General features: G+C 55.3%; 6 protein-coding genes across 6 annotated transcripts in view; 2 read left to right on the top strand and 4 right to left on the bottom strand.

Moving 5' to 3' along the window:
• Positions 1-599: 599 nt before the first annotated feature.
• On the bottom strand, positions 600-1,559 carry N657DRAFT_648894 (uncharacterized protein). Its single transcript, XM_062793610.1, has 3 exons — positions 1,514-1,559; positions 1,129-1,449; positions 600-1,031 (listed from the first exon to the last, which is right to left on the bottom strand). Exons 2-3 carry the CDS (start codon positions 1,387-1,389, stop codon positions 681-683), a joined length of 612 nt encoding a protein of 203 aa, XP_062644477.1. The 5' UTR covers positions 1,390-1,449; positions 1,514-1,559; the 3' UTR covers positions 600-680.
• Positions 1,560-2,649: 1,090 nt separating this feature from the next.
• N657DRAFT_648893 (uncharacterized protein) lies at positions 2,650-3,746 on the top strand. The gene has a single exon (XM_062793609.1). The coding sequence runs from the start codon at positions 3,038-3,040 to the stop codon at positions 3,515-3,517; it is 480 nt and encodes a 159-aa protein (XP_062644476.1). The 5' UTR covers positions 2,650-3,037; the 3' UTR covers positions 3,518-3,746.
• Positions 3,747-6,164: 2,418 nt separating this feature from the next.
• Positions 6,165-10,886, bottom strand: N657DRAFT_636415 (uncharacterized protein; the record flags this gene model as incomplete). Its single annotated transcript, XM_062791423.1, has 5 exons — positions 6,165-6,877; positions 7,003-7,527; positions 7,603-8,332; positions 8,412-8,885; positions 8,985-10,886. The coding sequence occupies 5 exons, from the start codon at positions 10,884-10,886 to the stop codon at positions 6,165-6,167; spliced, it is 4,344 nt and encodes a 1,447-aa protein (XP_062644475.1).
• Positions 10,887-11,391: 505 nt separating this feature from the next.
• On the bottom strand, positions 11,392-21,753 carry N657DRAFT_692908 (vacuolar protein sorting-associated protein 13). Its single transcript, XM_062797189.1, has 3 exons — positions 21,612-21,753; positions 14,823-21,526; positions 11,392-14,773 (listed from the first exon to the last, which is right to left on the bottom strand). The coding sequence occupies exons 2-3, from the start codon at positions 21,299-21,301 to the stop codon at positions 11,626-11,628; spliced, it is 9,627 nt and encodes a 3,208-aa protein (XP_062644474.1). The 5' UTR covers positions 21,302-21,526; positions 21,612-21,753; the 3' UTR covers positions 11,392-11,625.
• Positions 21,435-22,033, bottom strand: N657DRAFT_153271 (uncharacterized protein). The gene is made up of 2 exons (XM_062785977.1): positions 21,612-22,033; positions 21,435-21,526 (listed from the first exon to the last, which is right to left on the bottom strand). The coding sequence occupies exon 1, from the start codon at positions 21,912-21,914 to the stop codon at positions 21,654-21,656; it is 261 nt and encodes an 86-aa protein (XP_062644473.1). The 5' UTR covers positions 21,915-22,033; the 3' UTR covers positions 21,435-21,526; positions 21,612-21,653.
• Positions 22,034-22,756: 723 nt separating this feature from the next.
• The window catches only part of N657DRAFT_636413 (uncharacterized protein), a gene marked incomplete at both ends in the record, with an annotated part of 1,362 nt that continues 232 nt past the window's right edge, over positions 22,757-23,886 (top strand). The window contains 2 exons of the mRNA XM_062791422.1: positions 22,757-22,945; positions 23,006-23,882. Of these exons, the coding sequence (XP_062644472.1) occupies positions 22,757-22,945; positions 23,006-23,882 (1,066 nt within the window). The remainder of the gene's footprint in view (positions 22,946-23,005; positions 23,883-23,886) is intronic.

The following is a 23,886-nucleotide window of genomic DNA, read 5'->3' as shown; positions in this document are numbered from 1 at the left end:
TGGGTCGTCGAAGCGGGTGGCTCGGGACCCCTTGTTCAGGACCCCTGGTCAAGGCTGTTACACAGCGCCTGGTGTTGATTGGTCCGTGCGGGGCAGCTGGAACACGCCACAGCCTCAGGTGCTTGTTTGCATTGACCCGGCCATTCGCGACGTACCTACCACAGAGCCGAAACGGATCGATTATCATCACAACGCGCAATAAGAAGCTGGCTTTCAGGCTGACCGGACACCACCAAGTCACCATCGAGGCTGGACCGATGGCGCAGACGGACGCGCTCACGCTCCAACATCCTTTGGGGGCGTTGGTGGTTGAGCCGACGCGGGGGAATTGATGCATCGCTGTGGCGGATAGTGATGCTTTGCGTCGTCGCTGCGTGACGGCGACAACAGTGTTGTGCCCGTGGTGTGCGTGTGCTTCGATCACGCCATAGTGATGTGCACCAGTTTCCTTGGGCGGGTCCGGTTCCGGTTCTGGCCCGGCACTGCACAAAAAGCCCTCCCCGGAGTTAGATGGCATCGGGTCGCCCCGGCACGGAAGTGAACGAAGGGATCACTAGAAAAACATGGCAAGTTGAGTTTGAAGATACTCCAATCATTGTATGGGTACTTAGGGAGACCATATAAGATTACAAAAGACAGGTAACTTCGCAGAAAAATAAAAACCGCAATCCGTTGAAACCTCATACTATCGGGTTCGCTTTGACCTTATCCGGGTCCCACCACAGGTATGGCATATTGATGTTGGGAAGTTCAAGAAGATACTGCCCAAGCAGACGAAACTTGTCCTCGTTGCCTCCTTTCAAACCATACTCTTGGAAGACATGCAAGATACGCTCAAGAACCCAATCTCGCCCATAATATGGCACGGCCCTCGTTAGAGCCGCCATGAATTCGTCCCATCGATAGTCGAGGTTTGGTGCGGCTATGGTGTGCTTCCCAATAACAGCGGCTTGAGCTGGGATGTTGGTAGCGGTGTCCACAAAAACACGTCGCACCTCAGGGTGGCTGAGATATCTGAAAGCAGAGATGGTCTGCAGAGTAAACCCAGGGACTAGGTTAGCAAAACTGACAGGCGAACTCTCGGAGGCGAAAACATGCACAGTGGTGGTGGAGGGCGGAAGAACTGACCGTTTTGATAGAATCCAGCACATACATCGTGAGATCTTTTTCCCCATAGAGCAACCCACGCTTTATGTAATCTTCAAAGGTCTTGACTTTCATGGGATCGTTCAAGCCGATTAACATGCCCTTGATGAAATTCATCCGGTGGTCGGCAAGCATTATCGAACCTAGATCTGACTTTGAACCGAAGGGCTCGAACATTCGGGATATAGGATTCCTGACGTCAGGAGATGTTACCGAACCTCGCTGAAGGTTCGGAGGAAGCATATAGTTTTTGGTGAAATCTCGTTGAAGTAGCTGCCTGACATCTTTTGGGAAATGGACCGTCTGCCACCAGGCAGGACGCCAGTTACGTAAGTCTCAGCCCATCGTATAAGGACTTGAAACTAACTTAACTATATAGAAGACAAAGTAAGTGGGGTTGGTCAAGTCGCTGGACTCTCCTAACTTCGAACCAGTGTGTAAGGAAAATAACATTCACTTCGGCTCGGTAAGTGAGTAGCCGGTTGGAGGATGGAATTTGGGAGGGACAATCCAGCAACAAAACTTACATCTAACTATTGGGTATTCGTATCGAGTTTTTGCGGTACGAGTGCTTCGAGCTTGGCTGTGAATTTCTCAACCACCGTAATCTGGCAGAGCTTTGAAACTCCCCACCAAGCAACCGAGCTTCTTGCTCAACACTGACGTCTCTGTTTCCCCATCGCAATTGGTGTCCCACCTACAGCCCCGCGTAACCAGATAATAGTCGACTGCTTGACAACAAAGAGCCTTGCTTCCCCTGAGGCAGGTAGGCGTCCCACCATCTCCCCGCACTGACCGTAAAAGCTCAACTTGTCCAGTGAGGCACTGATTAGCGGGTAAGATATCAAGGACAACTTTAGTATAATAAACCTATAGGAACTCCTCGATATTCTTAAGCCAATCGTATGCAAAATCATACCTATTTTTTGCTACCTCCATGCAAAGGGGTATCCGCTTTATTGCCATCTATTTACGTACGTTGTTGGCGTAGAGGTATCTCTTGATCGTAGAATAGGAGACGACCTTTCCTATAGCGCTCATAATCATAAGCGCCCTTTTAGCGAGAGTTCGATTCCGTTTAACGAGCAAGATTATATACCGCTTCTCCTTTCGTATAAGCGACAGGGGCCGGCCTTACGAGGCTTGGGTTCGAAGGTATGGTGTTTTCTCCAGTGTTCAGTGACGTAGTGTACCGTGGATAGGGAGACGCGAAACAAGCCTGCGACGAACCGCTCGCTTTTGCCTACTGCCACGAGCGTGCATATTGCAGCCCAAATACCAGGCGATAACTCCTGATTCCGGCTGCGATTTGCCGTCAATTGGCCGGCGAAATCGTCTAAATTGAGCTTCATTCGGCCGAGGTGTGGAAAGTTGAAGAAAAGGTGGTAGTCGCGACGCGCTGACTTCGCGTTTGATTGAAGTGGGGTGCTCGGATACTTTTGACCACCCACTGTGGCATGTACGGATTATGAGTACGTGTATCCTGATCCTTGTCTGCCGCCGCGCCGCGGAATGCAAGCCCAGGAGCCACATTCGTATCCGTACATCAATCAATCTCCTCGACACTTGTGCTCGCGATTCTCCGACTTCCAAACGCTCCCATGACCCGTTTCCACTCATTGAATCGCCAGACCTGAATTCACCCTTCTGAACCAGCAGCCTGGCTCGACATTAGACAGCAGTCGCACCCGAGAACATCCACTTGTTTCTGAAGTCCCTGGGGCCAGCTCTGCGCCCGGCTCGTGCCTACCTTACTCGTACTTTCATAAATATCTATTTCCCTCGCGCGTCTTTCCCACCGCAGCTCGTTCATCTTCAATTCATTCCATTCTCTACGAAATCTCAGCCACATTCGCGCCCATTCTCAACCTACAGTCAAGTTGTAGCACATATGGATCAAACGAAGCGCTCGCCTGGCTGGTATCAAGACGCCATTGTAATCCAAGACTGCCTCCAAGAGGCCGGCCTCTCTCAATGGGGCTTCGTCATCTTCCGCTGTACCTACCGCTTCCAGGAGAAATGGGACAAGTTTGTCACCCTCGCGAAGGGACACGTCTGCGAATACTTTGAGAAGTGCAGAATGGAGAGCGTCTACGACCGTATGCGCTGGACGATTATCGAGGACGCCGCCGCGCTGGAAGGCGCTCACATCATAGAGACTACCCGCCGGTTTGTGGAGTGGGTTCACCGGGGCCCGGGTAGGGAGGAGATGTATGGCAGCGTGCTTACGCCTTCGTTGAACAATCATCTGAGATATACACATTTTCGCACGTCGAGGAGGAGAGTTTGGAAAGTGTGGTGGACGATGAGAAGGCGAGTAGGAGGGATGGGTACGTTTGCAAGATTGTATATGCAGATCAGATCATGTTGATGGAACAGGAGCGAGAGAAGGCTCGCTGCATCGAGGGTGAGGAGGATGAGGAGGTACTGGAGGAGGACGAGTTACGGAACTTGAGAAAGCGGGTTAAGATCGATGATCTCGTTGGTGTGTATGCGACACTGCACCCTACCGTTGACACTTGGTACGACCTTGTGACGGAGGGAGATATTATCTGGGGTCTTCCCTCTCCTTTAGATTGTTAATATTGAACTTGAACGCGGCCTTAGAGAATGAACCGCAACGACAAGACCTACTGACCCTCCGGTATCTTTGTGAATAGTTTCCGCAGACTAACAATATAACGGAATTAACAAGATGCTTGCTGTCTTCTGTAAGGCTCCGAATGCCTGTCGTGCCGTGCCTAGCGCTCATACGAATCACATTCCCTACCTACTCACCTTAACCTTGTCAGACGAACGGCTCAGCCAAGAACTCTGTCAGGGGAGAGTGAGCTACAGGTATGTGCATGATTTGGGTCAGCCTCGTACTAATAAGCCGTCTTGTATCAACCTCCCAAATATGAGGCCCACGACTCTCGCGGGATATGCCAGGTTCTCGGCTCGGCGAAGCTTTTTGAGTTTCGTTCCATCTTTTTCTCTCGTGCTAGTTCTGTGTTTGTTCTCGCTCGACTTATGGCGCCATAAAGCGTACCGAGGGGCCTCGAAGATTCTAGTCTTGTTTTCATCTGATTTCGAACAGGCACATCTCATGTCCACAGTGGACATCCACTAACACCACCACCTCCAAAGTTTTAGACTACCTTAGGTACACTTGAACCCTAGTTTATTAGTGCAAGTTTTAAAAGGAAATAGTATTATTCTTACATCGCTATGCCCTAAGGTGTGCCGGACCTTCAACTAGTACTATAAAAGAAACCGCGCCCTTGCGGGTCGGATGAAAACCCCATATCGTCAACCAAGAACACGATCAGTGAGTGAGCCCACAAATACAAAGAGAGAAGGCCTCCTGGCCTTCGAAGGAGGGGACATCAGACCATCAGCTCCGGCTCCAGCCTCCCAGCCAGGTTGTACATCGGTAGCCTACCCGAGTCCATCAGCCAGCCTAGGATCCTCTCCGTTAGCGGTGCAGCTGTTGTCACGGGTGGGCGCAACTGACCACTGCGTAACACCCTCAAAAGAGGGACCGTGGTTCGAACTGTCCAGTCGAACCAGGAGTTGCGCACATGAACCTCACACTGTCACGACCCGTGACAGCTGTGGAATTCCCTGTAGAAGAGAGTAAAAGTTTCTTCGCCTTCGAACCTTGGCTCTATCCCACTTCCGAACCAACAGTGGCCTCAGGCACCACAGCACCAGGCGCTCGACAGTCTGTCACCCTTCCCCACATTCCCAACTCGGCGTCAAGAGCTCCGGGATGTAACGGGCTGGGCCCGGTGCGAGCCTCGGCGACTCTCGGCCAATACCAAGACCCCTGATGAGGCTATTCCTACTCGCCCCACAGCCCACCGAACCTTCTAGCAACGCGCTCAGACCAGCGCGCCGACGAGGATAAGTATGCTTGCGAGCTACCAGAGTCTGTCGTCTCTCCTTTTCTTCTCCAAGTTCAGTGTACTCGTAGAGTCGTCATCAGCTAGTTGCAATATACTGCCTGAGACCGTTACACGGGACGCCCCGGTTTGAAGAGGTAGTCCCGAAGGCTTATGGCCCCAGCTCGGATCTAGTGTAACGGTCCCAGGAGTATATTGCAACTAGCTGGTGACGACTCTACGAGTTTGTCTCGAATGGAGAGAGAAGAAGAAAAAGAGTGAAACACTATGCAAGATACCTGCCGTCTTATACTTCCACATCCTTGGCCTGTGCGCCGATATCGAACAAGATAGAAGTCCACCGAATCTCGAGTCTTGGCCGAGAGTTTGCCGAGGCCTTTACGGGCCAAGCCCGTTACAATTAGACTAGCAGTGAACTTTTCACTTTCCTTAGGCCCTCGTGCCTCTTTGGAGTCTTGCCTTGAAGAGGGTTTCCTGCTGGTGGTTGAAGTCGTAGGCTAGCCTCGTGGCTGCCCAACAGCCTCGTTCCTTGAGCCACCTCTCCTCCCAAACCTCCTGAACTACCCTGTCCGTGTCGGCTGTCCCCCCGTCCAAACTACAATTGTGATGGCGGCTTTTTCCACTGCTGTGGGCTTCCGCGGGCCGAAGGCCCGCAATCGACCCCCCCCGCCCTTTCTCGAGCTCAGTCTCCGGTATATCTTGTTTCGCAGGCCGCGTGGACAATGCTCCCTGCGGTGCTATTCCCACCTTGGCCGGCGGCTAGAGTGGGTTAGAAAGGAAATAAGAAACTTTATTAGATAACTATGTACTTCTCTTCTCTTCTCTCCTTCTATTTTTTCCTTTTTATACTTGCTCAACGTTAACTTAACGTAGTTCTTTTATCTTTTGTCTTTCCAAGCTATAACTGGTTATCTCTTTTCATCTTCTTATGTTTCTACCTTTTCCGCTTCTTCCTTATAGTTAGCCCCTTTCTCCATTTTCTAACTTGACCTGCCATGTGCCACGCTAACAAATAAACCAGGGTTGAATTGTAAACGACCTATTATTAGTATCGACTCCCATATCCAACTCACTGAATGCCTGACGTTATCATCCCCCAGGAATTCTCAAACATAGACCCCCAGGGGACCGTTAATCCAACCAAAACTCATCCAATCCCTCCAAAAAGTCCAGATCCACATTGACAAAGCTCTTCCACAAATCCACCTCCTTGCTCCAAGGCTTCGTCTGCAGCGCAAACGTCACCACGGTACTCCACCGCAGTAAATCCCTCTCATCCTCGCCCATAACCAGAACCAAATCCCCGCGCTGCACGACCCGCTCGTCCATCTCGCACCGCCCGCGCTGCCACTTGTCCTGCCCGCTGAACTTGACCTCGGCCAACTTCTTTTCGGCGGGCGGGACCTGGAACCCGAGCCCGAGGCCCATCATCTGCTCGCGCAGGTAGCCCAGTCGCAGCAAGACGGCGTTGTGGATGCTCCACTCGCTCAGCGCCATGTCCTTGGGGATGAACTTCCACTCCCAGACTCGGCCCGTCGGGTCGACGAACGAGGCCGACGGCCGCCGCGAGAGCGTCATCATGAGCGGGTAAAAGTGCGGCGCCGACCACAGGCGGAGGAGCGTGAACCTGGCCAATTTACCGTTCGCTTTGCACTTGCTGGCGAAGTGGCGCGCCGCGGGCAGCAGTTCCGGCCAGTCCTTGTAGTCGATAAAGGTTGGGGGCACATTCTGCCAGTACTCGTCCAGGTTGTAGAACTTGATGAAGAGGTCGAGCTGGCCCGGGCGGTGGGGTTCGATGCTGGCGGTTGCGAAGCCAGGAACGAGAGAGCGGGTGGCCTGGAGAACTGCGGGCGCTATCATGCCCGCTTTATACACTGCGTCGTTCGACATGTTAGCTTGGTGTCTTGGTGCTCTCAGTGGTTTAAAGCCACGAGCGGGTGCCCGAGAAGAAAAGGGAGGTGGCGCTTACGCTTTGCAATGATGGGTTTGACCGTCATGGCCCAGTCGAACGGGTACTCGTCCTGCCAGTGCTTCTCACCCCCGTACAAATTCTCCCAGTCCTTCCAGAACGCTTTGGGCCGATAAGAACAGCTTGTGCGTGTCCGCACATCCGGCCGCTTCGAGCATCGGTAAGCCGCATCAAAAATCTTGCTAAATTTGAAGCCCTTTCCTTGCTCAGACTCGAGGAACTCTTGGATGATGGACGTCTCGCGGACACCAGGGAAGAACAAACCCATGGTCGTAAAGGCCTGCACAATATCCTGCACGATGTACCTGTGCGGCCAGGGGCTCAGGGGCTCTGGGTCGTACTCATCGTAGTACAGCTCGAGGCTTACCCAGTCAACGAGTTCCATGCAAAACCAGGCCCAATCGAGATGGGCATCTGGTCGAGGAGACTGGTATTTTTGCACGCCAATAATGAGGTCCATGGCCTCCTTGTACCGATCCTGGGCGCCAGGCTCGAGGTCTCCGAGGTGGAAGGAATCCTTATATACTGGGCAGTTTCGGGTTAGCACCGCGTCTTGATTGGTTGAGGAGGCAAGCAGCTCGAATTGAAGTATGGGCTCACCGTAGGATCTGTCCCTTTCCATAATCTCCTGCGTGCCAGACATTCCGTTGATCTCGTCGTCGGACAGCTTGAGTCGGGCAGACGAGAAACTCAACCTCTTCAGCAGACGGGCACGTTCGGCATCTCTGGCAGCACTGGCAATTCCCTTGTAGGCCTGCTCCCAGATGGGAGGCACACTGTACGGGAACTGGCCACACCCCGGGACGTATGGCTGAAATTCGGACAGAGAGCGAGATGAACCGGTGGACTCCTCGCCGGCGCCGTCGAGCCTCCGGTTGACGCCAAAAGCCTTAGCCAGTTCCGGGGGCATCGAGTCTTCCAGGTGTTTGATGGTCCTGTTCATCACGTTCAGAGGCAGACGCGACTCCTCGAGCTGCCGGAGAGGGTTGTTGATTTCTCTAAACGGCATGTTCTCGGGGAAGCCTTCTTGCAGTTCTTCCTCGAATAGCACGGCGTCTTCGGCAGCATCCGTGTCGTTGTAGTAGAGGTAGGGGCTGACGCCGGGTGCAATGTCCTCATTCGTCCTGATCATCGGCCCGGACTTGGTCGTCTTGATCCAGAACTCGGCATCTCGTCCAGGGTATTCGTCGTACAAGCTCTTGGCGTTTTCGCCGGGCTTGATCTGACGGACTCGTTTGGTGTCCTGTTCGCGGGTGAGAGTCTCCATGATGTGCTTCATGTGGGCATATTTGTCCCGGTGGCCCCTGATACGGCGGGCTTTACTCAACATCTAGATGGGTACACCGTCAGTGACAAGAGTTCATTCGGAATCGTCAGCAGGGCAGCTGTGTTAGAATGACGGCACCAACCTCATTGATACGGTGGTACAAATCCATGGGACTTTGCCCAGGCACATGGTCCCACATGTAAATCTCGTAGTAACTGTCGAAGCCAAAGTGCCAGTCACGCGCCATTTCGGTCACAGCAAAGAAGCCAGGATCGACAGCGAGCTCAATGTACCAGTTGTCGTCGTGCTGGTTGCGGCCCGTGGCCGTGACGCCCCGTCTCGAGCGCACCAGCCAGCGGTGCTTCTTGTCCGGAGCCACGACGATGCGGCCGTCGATGCCATCGCGAACCAGGATAAAGTGCTCTCCAGGACGCATTACGGCATATTGGATAAATCGCCGGGTGACGGGGTCGTTGCGCTTCATGTGTGCACATACGTAGTTCCGCGACTCGGTGATGATATGCTGCCGCCGCAGCATCTTGCGAGACAGGCTGCCGAGGTGGTTGTACGTCGTATGCTCTCGGGCGGAGGTGTCCATATAGAAGGGCACGAACCCCTGGGTGTTGGTCCGACATCGCGGTCAGCTGTTGTCACGTGCACTGCCTTGACTTTGTGCGCCACCATGGGAGATTGAGGGAAGAAGAAGCGAACTTACCAGTTGGGTCAACTCTTCGGTGAGGTAATTTCCGCTCCATCCTGTCCACTTGGAGGCGGGGAAGTACTGCCACAGCGTCAAGATGTGCAGTTCGAAGAACTCGTCCCAGTTGCGGCAGAGGCCGATGGCATCCTGAAATTCACAGTCCTTGGCCATGATGGAGAAATGCAGCCATCCGGAGCGGGCCATGCTCCTCTGGCTAGCGTAGTTCCAGATGGTGCGCCCACAGATGCGTACTTTCATTTTCCTCTCATTCTCCTTGGCTTCGCTCTCACTGGAAACTGCGTCCAGGAGCTGCTTCTGGCTGGGGTTAGACTCGCGATACAGAGCGCTCAGCGCCCGAATGGGAAAGTCGTGTCCCAAGTCATCGTACCGGATCTGGTCGCGGATATACTCGGCGGCTGGCCGAAGGTCGACTTTATCCTCGTGATGGTTCCTGTCGTCGTCGTCAGGCTCGTCTCCGCGCACAAAGTCTGCGCAGGCATCACGGAGCGCCTCGTAGGTCGGCTGCTCGACTTGGAGGCAGAGGTCGCGGAGATCCGAGTCGGCGATGGAGGGGTCCGACAGAAACTCTTCGACACTGTTGGCGCGTAGCGCTGCTGGCAGGAGGGCCGGGTGTGACATGACCTGCCGACAGAAGAGAAACATCTTGATCTCGGTAATGTCTGCAATGAGCTTCGAGATGTCTTCGTCCTTGACCGGAGCCGTCCGATCAATCAGTTCATGCGGATTGTTGGCCGTCCCCACGATCATGGGCCCGTCGACGTGGCTGTAGTCTTTCTTTACGCCCTCCCTGAGCCTCTTGTAGATCTCCTCCTTGCTCTCAATCCTGGCCTTGTTCAACTCGAGCTCTTGTTTCATCTTTCGGTTTTCGCTCTTGAGCTTGGCTGCTGTGCTGGCGGCCAGCTTGTCAACGATAGGCGTCCCTGATGCGATTTGCGATGCAACTACACTGGACTGCCCAGCCTTGTTCTTCTTCTTTCCGCCTCGTTTTTTCGTTTTCTTGGCGGACCCCGACGGTGGTTGCTCTCCGTCGCCATGAGCTGCCCCAGTTTCCTGAGCAGGCTCAGGAGCCTTCTCAGGCTGCCCATCCGGCTCCTGGACCGCGACCCCCTCACGCGCCGGAGGATCCATCCACAGAAAATGGCGGATGAGATCGAGGTAGCGCTGCCTGTCCTCTTCGAGCATGTCCTCGATGGGATCCCAGCCCTCAGCGTCAGAGTCGGCCGCCATGCGCTCCTTCCAGACCTCGTCTAGATATGCTTCCTGGCGCTTCCTGTCCTCCTTCTCCCGGGAAGCGGCAAGCCGTGCCTCCATCTCGCGCCAGTGGCGGCGGAACAGGGCGGCCTCGAGCTTGACCTTCTTTTGCTCCTTCTCACGGTTCTGGTCCTCGTCATCCTGCACCTGGCGCACCCAAGTGAACCACTTCTCTTCCTCGTAGAGAAGCTGGGTGGTCCGCCTCTCGAGGTTCTCCAGGGCATTGAGGACCGAGTGGCGGGTGCTGACGAGCTTGTCCAGGTAGGCCTTGTGGCCATAGTCCATCTCGAGGGAGAAGAAGTGCTTGTGGTGCAGCTTGCGGGCCGAGATGACCTTTCCCAGCAACACATACTGCTTGAACAGGTACTCGTGCACGTCACGGATGTGGTCTTCGGACGTGATGCCTTCAAAGGTATGGCTGGCTCGCGGTATCTTGGATGCGCGCAGAAACTCGGGCTCCTGGGCGGCCAGGGCGTCCAGCTCGGCATTGCGGCGCTTGTAGCCCATATAGAGGCCAAAACATTGCCTGGCGTGGAATCTGCAAAACAGGTTGTCGTAGGCAGTAGCCTGTGACGTGCACCGCTGGGAATCCGAGAGATTGAGCGCCTGGCACTGCGGCTCGACAATCTCTTGGACCGTGCCCATGGCGCCGGCCTCTCCTTCGCCCTTTTTCGTCTGATGTGTGCTGTCCCAGATTTGTCCTGTGTGCGGCTAAGATAGCGTTGATACGATAAAAAAGAAAATGCGGACTTGGGGATGGATACCTTCTGGATAGGTGTGAAGTATGGTCACTCTGTGCTGAGAATGTTGAGTGTGAGGAAGGAGCGGCTCGGGTTGCAGGACGATCTGCCGCGCCAATGCCAGGGCGGACATCCTTATCTTATCGATATATAACACAAAAGGGGCCCCCACCCTGGAAGCACAGCCTAACCCTAAACTCATCGTATCGGTTATGGGTTCTGGGTAACCTGACGTTGGACCATCGAAGCCCCTATCCCGAGAATCGGAATAAAGTTATCCTACACCAGCCGGGAAGGGTGTGGTTTGACTCTCCATGGGTTTCAACTGCCCCATAACGGGATATGGTGGTTGAGCGCAGACATGTCAAGGACCTGACCAGACAGCACCGGGGCCAGGTGAGTAACTTGAACGATCATTTCTTGTTCTCGTCACATATTGATCGTCAACGCCATGCAAAATCTAGGTAAGTGAGGATACAAAGAACACTCAGTGCTACTAGGGGGCTTCACAAACTTCCATCCGCCTCTTCCGTTGGCTCGGTCAGGACGCCCGGCCTATGCGTCCTCCGCCTCCGCCTCCGCCACCGCTTCTCCCTCCGAGTCTTGACCCAGCCCACGAGCTCAACAAAGAAAAAGTCGGCACCCTACTCCAAGCCCTTAAACCTGCGATTGAACTCCTCAACCGCAACCGCAATCATGCGATAGATGAACGTCCTCCCACTCTCCTCACTAATGGGGATGAACGGCCCATTCGTCCCACCCCTTAACGTGAGACTCAACCCCGTCCTCTCCTTGGCAATCGTCTGCACGTCCTTGAGCGGGATATCCCACTCGGTCTGCAGCCGGCGGCTGCGTATCAGCAAGATCCTCGCATACGTCACCATGACCACCATGTCTTCGGTCGGCAGTTCCAGGTGCGCAATGTACGCCTCGTCAAAGTACTTTCCATTGTCCACCTGCTTGAGCCAGCTCTGGCCGAGCGCCTCGCGCTGGGAATAAGGGCGGACGACGCCGTCGGCTGGGATGTGGCGCGGCAGGCGCACACGGTCGAGTTCGCTGCCGTCGAACACCGTCGTCGTGTTGCGCACGCCCTCCGACACGTTGGACGCGAAGTCGAGCACGCCAATGGCCGGCTTCGTGGCGAGCCCGACAACACCTTTCCCGATGCCCTTGAAGAAACCCAGAGCGCCTTCCTGCTCGGCGCCCTCGAGTGGTTTGCGCGCGAGGCCGCCGACGCCCGAGGCGACGGATGTGAAGAGGCTGTTGGCGCCGGCCGTGACGCCAAACAGGGCGTGCTTGGGCCGATTACGAGCCCGGGTGATGCGCCGCCTGTCTTGGAACTGCTTGTCCAAGGTTGCTGCTGCGAGGCCTTTGGCGAAGCTGCCTGTGACTTTGGAGAATGAGTCGCTGAAGCCGTAAACGGACTTCTTGAAGAAAGATCCGGCGCCGCGGGCGAGACCGAGCCCAAAGTCTTCTGGCTTGTCGGACATGATGAGCCCCTGGTACGGTTCGTAGAAGATGTCGGCAAAACCGGAGCTGATGTTGTTGAACAGCCCGACGGGGTTGCCGAGGAAGTCGGCGCTGCCCAGGATCTTGTGGATCTGGTACAGCGCCTCTTGGCTGTAGTGGTTCGAGATGTTCTGGATCAGCACCGGAATGGAGACGCGCACGTTCTCCAGCATCAGCGCGTTAAACCGCACGGGAGCGTCGTTGATGTTGCCCAGCGCCATGGTCATGACGTTGAAGAAGAACATGATGGGGTTCTTTGACGAGGTCTTATCCTCCACGTTGACCCTCTCGGTCCGGACAAACGAGAGGTCGAGCTGCATAGGCTGAATGTTGAGCACCTCAAAGTAAATGTCCCGACCTGCCTGCTGCTGCTTCGGCTGCGGTATGTCGATGTTGTCATCGCACAACTTATCCTCCTCGTCAGTCGACGACCAGGAAGCGCCGGGGATCTTGGAGAACTCCAACACCGCGTAGATGAAATCCTCATCAAGCTCCACAGTCATCTCCTGGACCAAAACGGTGGCGTACTTGATATACTCGACACCATACGAGTCGTCCTTGACTCTGGTCACCATTGCGTGTAGCGAGGGGTGTGCCTCGATCTCCTGTGCCCTCTTTGGAACCACACTAGGGTAGAGGATCATCGGGAAGATGCCGCCGTAGAGTTGGTTGTCGATCTGGATCCACTTTACCGCCAGGCTCACCGTCTGGTACATCGGCGAGTCACTGTACCGGAGCTGCACGTCTCTGAAGGTGATGTACGCCAGCTCCTTCAGTTGTGAGTTGATGAGCGAGATGCCGATGCCAGACAGCCTCAGCTGTGCCCTGAACGTCGTGTTGGTGTCGAGTTCCTTCGCCTCAAAGCCTTCACGGCTGCTGGTCGATCCGGCGTTAGACCGCTGGCGGTACAAACTCTTTGACTGTTTAAAGTTGGACAAGATGAGCGTTTGCGTCGGCCCGTCAGCAGTAACATTAATGTCGATGATCTTTGCCTGACCGTTGGTGCCAACGAACTTCATGGGCAACAGATTCCCGATCTCCTGCAGCTTGACATGACGCTCCTTGCCGTACGCGCTGATGCACACCTCCTTGTGCTTGGCGGCCGGGAAGTCCCAAGCGTACGGCATGATGCTACGCGGTGGGAGACGGTACCTGACGGGCCTCCACCCGGAATGGTCCTCGGTGACATCCTCGTCGATGTCGGGATTGGCCTGGTAAAACGTGAACTCGGTGTCGCTCTCGTTACGCATGGAGAATGGCCAGTTCCTGTGCTCCATGCTGAGATTCAGGAAAATGGTGGCGTCTTCCATGAGGATCTCAACCCGAACAAGCCGCTGCCGTTGGCCAGGCCGGGCAATTTTGAGATGGGTCGTGCCTATATCCGAGATGTTGAAAGGCGCCGTCCATTGCGTGTCGACGCCGGGGTAGCAAAGACACAGTTGCTTGACGGGTCCCCTCTGGAGGTAGTGTAGTGGCCGGAGGGAGCCGCTCTTCAGCGACATCACGCTGGACGAGCTGGGCTCACGAACGTTGATGTCCTCTCCAAGTCTGTTCTGGATGACATATCTCGGCGCCAGGGTCACCGTCTTGACCATCTTGTATTTGCCCAGGCCCGAGTCGACCGTGATGCCGAGGTGGATCTCTGCGTTCTTGCCGGCCGACTGGAGGGCGACCTCGGTGGTACTTCCAATGGCGTCGAAACTCTGAGGTTTGCTCCATGCCGAATCGCCAGCCCTCAGGACGGCTCGGTTCCTGTGGTCATCGCTGTTGAACGAAAACATCATTGGCCGCGCCTTGTGCTCGTTCCCGTCCCCCAAGTCAATGAGTGTCTGACCCGCCGTAGCTTTCGCGTGCTGAACGAAACCTTTGGAGCGGATGCTCACATCCAGCCCCGTCTTGTTAAGGACGACATAAGGACTGTAGACCGTGACTTTGAACGCGCCGCCGCTGTCCGGGATGCGGAAGTAGTGTAGTCTGAGGTTCAACGCCATGCCGGCATCGTCACGACAGACAAGGTGCGTCTCCTTCTTGAAATCGTCGGTCTCGCCGGCGTTGATGATAGCAAACTCGCTGGGTTTGAAGGGGGTGTCTTGCATGTCGACGCTCAGGAGTAAAAGATGGGAAAGCTCGACAACATGCACAGGGCTGATGCCCCCCTTGCGGAGGAAGTTTGACCAGTCCTTCTTCGTGTTCTTGTCGTATATCCGATACTTGAAGTCATAGGGTAGCAGGTTCTCCAGCGTGACCGGCGCAGACAACTTGATCCGCATGTAAGGATAGTTCCTGCGATTGTCAGCTTCACTCGTCACGTCACAAGGCCACAAGATCTCACCTGGTCATTGGGTTGGACTTGTCCCAGCGCGTGGACATCTGGAAATAGAAGGGCTCGCCATGCTCTCCTTTGCACACCAGAGTCTTGGTCGGCCGCCTAAGCAGATCCTTCCACCACAGTGAGTCACTGCCCCAGCCGTAGCCGAAGCCAGGATCGGGGCGGACGAGCAGGCTCTTCAGATAGGCCGCCCCAACCGGAGCCGGCCTGCTCTCACCAGGGGCAATCTTTTCGATCTTGAGCAGATGGCCCTCATGGGCATCGTAGACACCAAGCTCGACCGGGAGATCCGTCTCGTTCTCGACCAGCAACGGGCTGCGCAGCGTCACATATTTGATGTTGTCGGTGCCCAACTTGATATCCACTAGGAGTTTGTGCAGAACACCATCCCTCTTCGGCTTTAAGTTGGACAGGAACTCGCCCTCGCGCGTGAGCCGGATGTTCTTAACCATGTCGAAGCCGCTGCCTTCAAGCTGCACCGACACATTGTTTGCGCTGGCGTTCTCGGTGATCAGGCTCTCCCGCATTTTCTCCCAGTCTTCGAAACTCCAAGGCACTTCTTGGCCATCCGCCAGGCGCAGAGAAGTTATCTCCGCGCTGCTCTGCCGCTTAGCGTAGATTACGACGTCGAAGCCGGTGTGGTTCCGAATCCGGTAGGGCGCCTCAACCCCACGAGGTTTGCTCAGGACGTCCTGGTCCTGCGCGAAGAAGGCAAAAGACTTGGACAAGAGAGCGATGGTGGCGGTGGTGATGGTCACGTCGAAGTTGCGTTTGGACGACAGGTCTACCGACATGACCCCTGTCTTCTGATCCCGCGCGACTCCGAGTCCAACCTGCCAAGGCTCAATTAGAGGCTCCCAGGCAGACTTGGCAAAGTTGTAGATGTTTGTGTACATCTCGATGGCCGTTTCCGCTTTCAAATTTGATGACCAGTTCTCCGCACTGGCCGTGAAGTTCTTGACGCTCATGTCGAGAATGGGAAGTTCGTGGATATCGCCAAGCAGCACAACACGAACCCCATCGACTGAGACGGTGAGCTCCTCGTATCTTGGCGGCGGCTTGACGATGTCGTGGGGAGGCGGAGCTGCACCCTTCTGCATGATGCTACCTGCGCTTTTGCTTGTCCGCCTTGTCCTTGCAGCCGATGCCGACATGGCCTTGCCGCTAGCGGTTCTCGTCTTTGGGCCAGGTGCTTTGAGCTGCTTCGCCTTCTGTTCCGATGCCGTGGCCTCCCTGTCGACAACGGCAGCTCCCGAGAGCTCCGAGGCCTTGGCTATCGTCTGCATAACAAGGAGGATATCTCGGAGCGATAACCGGAGAATCAGCGGCTCGATATCGGCGTGGAGCTTTGTCGTTGCGGGCTGTGAAGTGTCCATTGACATTTGGATGGAGAAATCATCTATGATTCTCAAGCGCGAGTCGTCGAAACGGTCCATGCGACAAAGGAACATGCCGCACTGGAAGACCTGGAATGTGAGGGCGTGCTGTTGGGACAGGACCACTTGCTTCGTTCCCAAGACAATCGCTTCCGAACTGGAACTCAGCGGGTTGGCGATCAGGATGACCTGTGCATCAACGACGTTGACCCGGTAGGCTAAGGTCATCTTTCCCTCCTCCTTTTGCGGCTCTGGCTCTGGCTGCTGGCTGATCGACCGGATTGCTTGGCTGCTGCTTCTTTCTGAGTGTCGAACGGAGTTATGGACCTGCACGGAATCCGCGTCGCTCATTTCCTCTGGGCTTTCCAGTGGACTCCTCTCGGGAAGATCCGGTTCGACCACTTCGGTGCCAACGGTGATAAACTTGTGGATTGCGAAGAGGTAGTCAAGCGCAAAGATGAACCGGGGGCTGTCGACGGCGACCATGGCAATAACGTTTCGATCCTTGCCACCAGACATTGTGATGCTAGCCATCAGCTGTTCGACGCTGTTGTTGCTGCTCGTCATGATGCGCCGGAACTTGTTCGTCTCCCGGTGGCGCGTGTCGTGAATTGTGAGAGCTTGGATAACGAACTCGGCTTCGAGGCTGCCGTTTGAGTCCATGCGGGTCTTCAGGCGGCTGGCATTGAGGCTGAACCTGGACAGGCTGGCGGCATGGGGGTCACCGACGGGTGCGTCCTCGGAGGAGTTGATCAGCTCCAGGCCAATCTCATTCACCGTGAATATGAGGTCCAACTTCGTCCAAGCTTCTCCGTGCGTGCCGAGTTCCGGGCTCATGTCGATCCGCTTCTCGTTTGCATTGCCGCCGCCATAGCCCGGCATGGTTCTAGCACGCGCAAGGGTGGCGCCACCGACATCCCGCTCGGCCTCCGCAGTGTGTTGTTCGACATCGCCGGCGAACACGGCAGGGACGGATCTGGAGATCTCCAGGAGAGCGCGGAGCTGGTGTGATGTGATGCGAAGGTTGAAATCGGTCATGGAGCCTTCGATCTCCAGGTCTGGCCGCTTGACGCCATCTTTGTGTTCAGCATACGTGATTTTGAACCCGAGATCAACATGCTCGATGAGTTGCAACTCTTCTTCCCGGTCATCGCTGTAGTGGAAGTTGGACGTCAACCTGATGTTTCGGATGCCGGCAGACAGCTTCATCCCAATCTCCGAGTTCTCTGAGTCGTCAAGTGGTGCAAACTTGTTCTGCGCGTAGATTTCTCCGAGATAGGCTGTGATGACATCCCTTTTCGGCCTCTCTGAGAAGATGACGCGGGGAAACACAACGATGGGCGTCTTGACCACAACATCGAACTTGATGCGGCTTTGGCTCTGCTGCAGCTGGCTGGCCTGGTTCGCGGCGGCTTGACGTGCAGCATTGTAAATGGCCTGCATTTTGCCAAACTTGACGAGAAAATCGACGATCTTGCGAAACGGCTCTTCAACGAAGTTCACTTTGACAGATCCGGCCCGCAGATAGATGGACGAGTCGTAACCAGGGTACTTTTCAAATATTGTGGGGTCGAATGTCTCGTATCGGAAATCGGCGAGCTCGTCTCCTTGAATAGTGACGAGTTGGCGCAGGCTTGAGTCCTGAGAAACGCCGAGGTTAACGTCGTCTACTAAGCTCAAGTCTCCAAGCTTTGTCCAAACCCGCAGGGACCGGCCGAGCAGGAAGACTCCGACATCAGCATGATTGAACGACAAGGTTGCCAGCCGGATGCCGTCGTTATTCAGGATGAGCCGTATACTCTTGAGATCAACTTTGACCCTGATGGCTCCACTCTCAGGCTGCTCGACGGGCGAGTGGGATTCTTCCACGACATCCGGCTCCGAATCCTGGTCCGCGAGGGCTCTGGAAGCAGCGCCATCAGCGGGTTGGTAATTGGTGAAGGTGACGAGGATGAAGTCGAGCAGAGTGAGTAGGGTCTTTCGCGTCACGACCAGGTTGATAGTAGAAATGGCAACGTCGACGTTTGTTTCGATCCCTTCGTACACCGTCATGAACTCCGGAGACTCTTTCTTGACTCTGACAAACTTGACATGCACAAGGTCCCTCGCATCTCGGCGGTCTTCGACATCTCCCGACGATACAATCGACTTGAACTCGGCAGGTGGATTGTCAACGAAGTCGTCGACGGTGACTGAGCCGAGCGAGACCTCGGCGCCCATGTCATACGGCCGAAGATGGAATTCGACGCCAAAGTGCTCGGCAACGAGCTCAACAAGCAGATCGTCGGGCCTCTTCCTTTCAGGATCGCTGCGGTACAACGAGCCCTTCAGCTTGTCCACTGTGAACCTGAACTCGAAAATGCGCTGCTGTATCCTCAGCTGTTCACCAGATGAGCCGTCCTTGGCATCCTCGAACTTATCATCGTGGTCGTCAATGTCGTCATCCTCAAGGATGATTGCCTCCTGCTGCGTGGAAAATGGGAGGAGAGGTGTTGAGATTCTTCTCTCGCTCCATCCCCGTGGCTGAGATGACGCGCTGCTGGCGAGACGAGGTCTTTTGAGTCCCGCAGTGTCCTGGGGCGGGGTGGGCTCGTTGTCCCCGAACTTAGGTATCGCAATGTCGATAATACGCATGAGCGTCTTGTATTTGGAATCCGACGCGCTCACTTGCAGCACAGGCAGGTGGCCAGAAACCCTGAGTTTAGTGAGGTTGGGGGCCTTCGGTAGGATTGAAGTTTCCACAACGAAGTCAACATTGATCTTGTCCACAATGTGAAACATGCGCTGGTCGTCTTTTTCTACCAACTGCCGCTTCGTTTCCTCGACCGATGGACCGATCAAGACTTGGGTGGACGTCAGCTTGACAAGGAAGCGGTCGTACATGAGGGATTCGAGCCGCTTGAAATTCTCCTCGGTGTATGTCTGCCTTTGTTTGGATTCGACTTCCTTTGTGGTTTCCTTGTCGACAAGCTCACTGGTGACACTGATATGGCCTGCGTCGAGGATCACACATGGCGCGCTCCTGCTGGTGATGGTTTCGGGCACGATGATGAGAGGAGCCTGGAGGTCCAACTTGGCATTGACAGTCTTGTGTTCTTCGAGCGCGAACTGGAGTCCGGCCCTTGTTTGCTCCCGAAGTCCTTCAACCGTGGCGCCGGCAGTCTCCATCAGCGCGTTGATGGACTCCATGTGACGCTCAGGGGGCCTGAAGAAGTCCGCAACTCCGATAACAACATTTGGGTTCCAAACAATCTCGAGGGGCTTTAGCTTGGCCGTCAGTGCGATGTCGCCCTGCTCGTCCAGGGGGTTTTGCTCCAATTGGAACTGGAAGAAGGCCTCTTCCCGAGTCGTCTCGAGTTCGGCAATAGACAACCGCTTGTCTGCCTCGCGTGTTGGCGCATCCTTGACTCGAACGATCTCCTTGTACAAGCTTCTGGGAGTCGTGCCGTCATTGACCCGGAAACCGCCAAGGCTGAGGTCCACGAGGAACGAGTCGGGCCGCTTGAGGCCCTTGGCTTTGAAGACATCAAAGTGAATGCTGATCAGGTCCCTGGCATTTTCATGTGGGCTCTGCTTGAGCGTAAAGCTGCCAGTGCTGAGCGAAGTCTCGATCTGCATCCTGACCGTGTCCCTGGGTTGGTCGACATCGGCGGCGAGCGCAGTTTTTTCGTCCCAGTCAATGACTTCGTAGAGCTCTTTGCGCTGTTCCTCGGTGATTTGAATGTTTTCGGTCCCGTCCTGCTTCTCCTGCTGCTGCGGTTTCGCACCCCACGCCCAGGACAACCAGCCCTGCTGTTGCTGCTTCTGAGGCGGAGGGCGATTTTTGAGCGCTTCGGCATTCTCTCTCTTGAGCTGATTGCGGGCCAAGGAGCGCCAGAAGCGGAGATCCTCGTAGCTGAGCTTCCATTCCAACTTGTTCATGTCATCGCTCTCTTGCGGAGACAACGGTTGATTCTGCTTGGTCTTCTTGAACAACTCGATGTACCGACGCCTGTCATCTCTGCGCTCACGGAAGTAGTCCCAGGACCAGCGGCGGTTCCGCTCGTGTATCTTGCCAAGGACAGCATCGCCGGCAAACTTGAGCCACGCTCTTGGATCCTCCTTTGGCGTCACGCCCTTGGGTTGGTACTTCTTGTACTCTTGATGTCGGATGAAGTAATGGAAGAGATCCACCATCATCAGAGCATCGCGGTATTGCTGATCATCCAGCACCAGGCCGATCTCGTCAAACAGCAAGTTTGCCTTGAACTTGGGCACTTGGGGGCTTCCTGTCTTGTCAAGTTCGATCTTTGCTTGGCCAGAGACAGGCTTCAGAATGAACTGGTGGCTCTGAGATAGGTCGCCGTCACCCCTCGCAATCATGGACTTGAAGCTCTCCAGTATCTGGTCATGTGGGGTGACCTCGGTTCCTGGTGTGTGTGCCTCGCGCCCTGGGCCCATGAGTTTGGTATCTGTGTTCCAGTATACTGCCAACGACTCTAGCGTGGCAAGCTTATGTGTCGTTTTGGTTGAAGACTGGATGAAGGCGGGCGTCCATTCCCCGTCCGTGCTGACGGCGCTGAACTCCTCGAGCGTGATGCCCAGGGCAAAAGGGTGGCCCGGCGCGGATATTGCGTCTTCGTACCGAACGTGGATGTTCTTGACGGTGACCTGCAGATTGTCGACGATCTTGGTGACCAGGCTCTCTGTGAAGCTCTGGGTGCGCTTCTGCTCCTCGGGGCTGAGACCCTCCTGCGACCGTTCCTTCAGCAGCTCGGCCGAGTCGAGCTTCTCCATTTTTATCCTTTGTTTCCGACGGGCTTCCTCTTCCTCGTTGTACTCGGCCTCCTCCTTGGGGGAGGCGAGCAGAAAGACATCCTCGATGAAGACCTTGACAGGTGCCCCGCGCAAGTTGGACCACGGGATGACTAGTGTGAGCTCGCCTAGGTGTCCTTCAACGACGTTGATGGGCAGCTTGAGTTGGTCGAGGGCTTCGCGTCGCAGTTCGAGATTGCGGAGCTTGACGTCTCCTGACCAGATGCCCACCTTGAGTTGTGTGGGATCAAAGTTCTTGACGTACATGCCCAAGAAGCGGTTCAGGAGGCCCGCGACCAGGCCTTCCAGCATCTTGACTGTGGGGTGCCGTAACCCGGGCCAGGATCGTGTAATAAGTGTCTATCGCGTTGCTGCCTCGTGTTTCATTTGCAGGGTCGGGGTGGGAAGAATTCAGATTATCGTCGCTGGGGCCTGCTTAGATCGAAGCTCGTTTTGCCGTCAAGGAGTCGTTCGTCTCATGCAACAGCCGCGGGGACAGCCGAGATGGTCGGCCTTCTGTGAATGAAGCCTCACCGTCTGAATAGCGCCAGTTAGTGAGGGTTTAGGTGTAAGAAGAGGCAGCGGAGAGGGACGCCGGGAGAGACGGGAGCCAAGAACTCACGAGAACCTTGGAAAACGGGCAATTAAACAGATAAATGCGTGATTAGGGAATGTAGAGAAGTCTCTTAAGTGACAATTTAGAAGAGCAGACTGCAGCAGTGAGGAGGAAGGCGACGAGTTGGTGGTGGCAGCGGCGGGTTGGGATTCCAAACCCTCGCGAGGTGCCGATGACGATGAAGGGTCGTGGCCTTGCAAGCTGTGCCCATTGCTGTTGCTGCCCGGGCCCACAGTAAAACCCGAAGCTCGGGCCGCTGTTCACCCTTGTCACAGTTGCACGGCAGTGGGGTGGATGCAACTGCCACATTGTGGGACGATGTCGATTGAACAGATGAACCGGCTACACGTGTGTCGAGTAAAAGAGGGCAGCGATTCTGACTGCGACTACCCGTAATAATTCATGTGTAAGACATTTTGGGTATCTCTATCAAAATTCGTTCTCAACCAGTATGTTGGTTTGTCGCGCTTTAGGAATGGACCGAGTGGGTTTTGTATTGCTTCTTTTTATTTTCACGGTCGGGGCTCTTTTAGCATGCCCCTCCTGCTCCCCCGCCAATTGCTTGGTGGCCCACCTTCACCTCCAGCTTCCGAGTCGAGGGTACAATTACGTCATGGCAGCCAACGCAGCTCTCGACCGCATCGAACTTGGAATGCCGACATGCCGGCGTACCACAACCTGTATGAAGCGATGCTGTTGGCTATTTCACGGCCAGGTTATGGACTCTTGTGGTGTTCTTCGTTTACATTCTGATAAACGAAGCGAATACTTGTTGGGTGCCATGTTTTCGCCCAAACGTCCAGACCCGTTCGCGCTGCAATCTCACCTGCTGCTGCGTCTTTCGACTGTTTGCATCCGTTGCTGGCCAGCGAATCTGCCCTGAGCATCCATCATTGGCGACACCTTCGGGTTACTTGACATCTCAACACTTGTTTCGTGTCCATTTCTTTTTCCTTTCCCCCTTAACGATGCTCTCTACCACCATGCGCGCGGCACGACCGCCCAGGGTCCTCGCTACCCCGACCATTGCCCTTAAAACTCGAGCCCTTCGAGCACAGCCATCTCTATTGTTGACCCGGGTCTCTTCATCACACCCTCCAAGTTCTGGCGTAGCTGCACGGTCCTGCCTCCTTCAAATCTCGGCCCGCGGCATGTCCACAAAGCCACCGCTGCAGCCTAAGGGGATCGATCGGGAATCCGAGAGGGAACTGGCTCAGAGGAAGCTTGAAGCCCGTCCAGAGGAGGTGTCAAGCACTTCAAGCGTCCGTAGCGTGCTTGAGAGTAGCCCACCACAGCCAGGCGCCGAAGTCGACGTCATGGAGGGCTTGAGGGGCGATTTGGTATGTCATGTTCTGTCTCCTTGCTTCCCGTGTCCAAGCTAATGTTATCGGCACCCACAGAACACGATCAAGGAGACCTTCGCCTTAGCTACAGTTCCTCGGGAGGCATACGGACTCGGCCTCGCAGGCACACTACCTTATCTCGCAACCTCTCTCTCCACCGTCTTCCTCTCGTGGAATCTCAACACCCAATGGCCCACACAGTCAGCCTTTCTCAACAGCATTCTCTTTAGCCACGAATCCGCTACACATTGGCTGCAGATTCTCGAGCCTATCCAAGTCGGATATGGCGCCATCATTATCTCGTTCCTCGGCGCCATACACTGGGGACTGGAGTTCGCCGAGAAGCAGGCCTCTCATGACCGTACACGGCTCCGATACGGCGTCGGCGTCTTTGCGCCCGCCGTGGCGTGGCCCACAATCTTCCTCCCCACCGAGTGGGCGCTGACGACGCAGTTCGCCGCCTTTTGTGCCCTGTACTACGCCGACTCCCGCGCGACCGTCAAGGGCTGGGCACCACCGTGGTACGGTACCTACCGCTTCGTCCTGACGGCAGTCGTGGGTGTGGCCCTGCTGATCAGCCTAGTTGGCCGGGCCAAGGTGGGTGAGGGGCACACTCGTCTGACGACGGCCGACCTGAAGGAGCGGCTGAAGGGGAAGCCCGACCAGGCCAATAAGTACCGCAACTGGGCCAAGGAAGAGCAAGCGGAGAAAGAAAGGATCAAGGAAGAAAAGAAGCGGGAAGAAGAGAAGCGGAAGGAGGTGGAGAAGAAGGCCAAGGAGGAGGAGAAGAAGAATCAGGCTAAAGGTAAGGGGGAAACAGGGGAATCGAATGAGGAAAAGAGAAGTCAAGAGAAGAAGGGTGATGAGAAGAAGGGTGATGAGAAGAAGGGTGATGAGAAGAAGGGTGATGAGAAGAAGGGTGATGAGAAGAAGGGTGA

The sequence above is a fragment of the Parathielavia appendiculata genome (genome assembly GCF_033297405.1).
Source record: "Parathielavia appendiculata strain CBS 731.68 unplaced genomic scaffold N657scaffold_15, whole genome shotgun sequence".
Classification (NCBI taxonomy): Eukaryota; Fungi; Ascomycota; class Sordariomycetes; order Sordariales; family Chaetomiaceae; genus Parathielavia; species Parathielavia appendiculata.
This window is presented reverse-complemented; position numbering and strand designations above follow the sequence as displayed.

Excerpts from the sequence above, each read along its gene's own strand:
- N657DRAFT_648894 (XM_062793610.1), bottom strand. The coding sequence starts at position 1,389 with ATGCTTCCTCCGAACCTTCAGCGAGGTTCGGTAACATCTCCTGACGTC. Across the intron at positions 1,032-1,128 it reads TGCTGGATTCTATCAAAACG|ACCATCTCTGCTTTCAGATA; the intron begins GTCAGTTCTTCC and ends TTTACTCTGCAG.
- N657DRAFT_648893 (XM_062793609.1), top strand. The coding sequence starts at position 3,038 with ATGGATCAAACGAAGCGCTCGCCTGGCTGGTATCAAGACGCCATTGTA.
- N657DRAFT_692908 (XM_062797189.1), bottom strand. The coding sequence starts at position 21,301 with ATGCTGGAAGGCCTGGTCGCGGGCCTCCTGAACCGCTTCTTGGGCATG. Across the intron at positions 14,774-14,822 it reads AAGTCCAACCCAATGACCAG|GAACTATCCTTACATGCGGA; the intron begins GTGAGATCTTGT and ends TGACAATCGCAG.
- N657DRAFT_153271 (XM_062785977.1), bottom strand. The coding sequence starts at position 21,914 with ATGTGGCAGTTGCATCCACCCCACTGCCGTGCAACTGTGACAAGGGTG.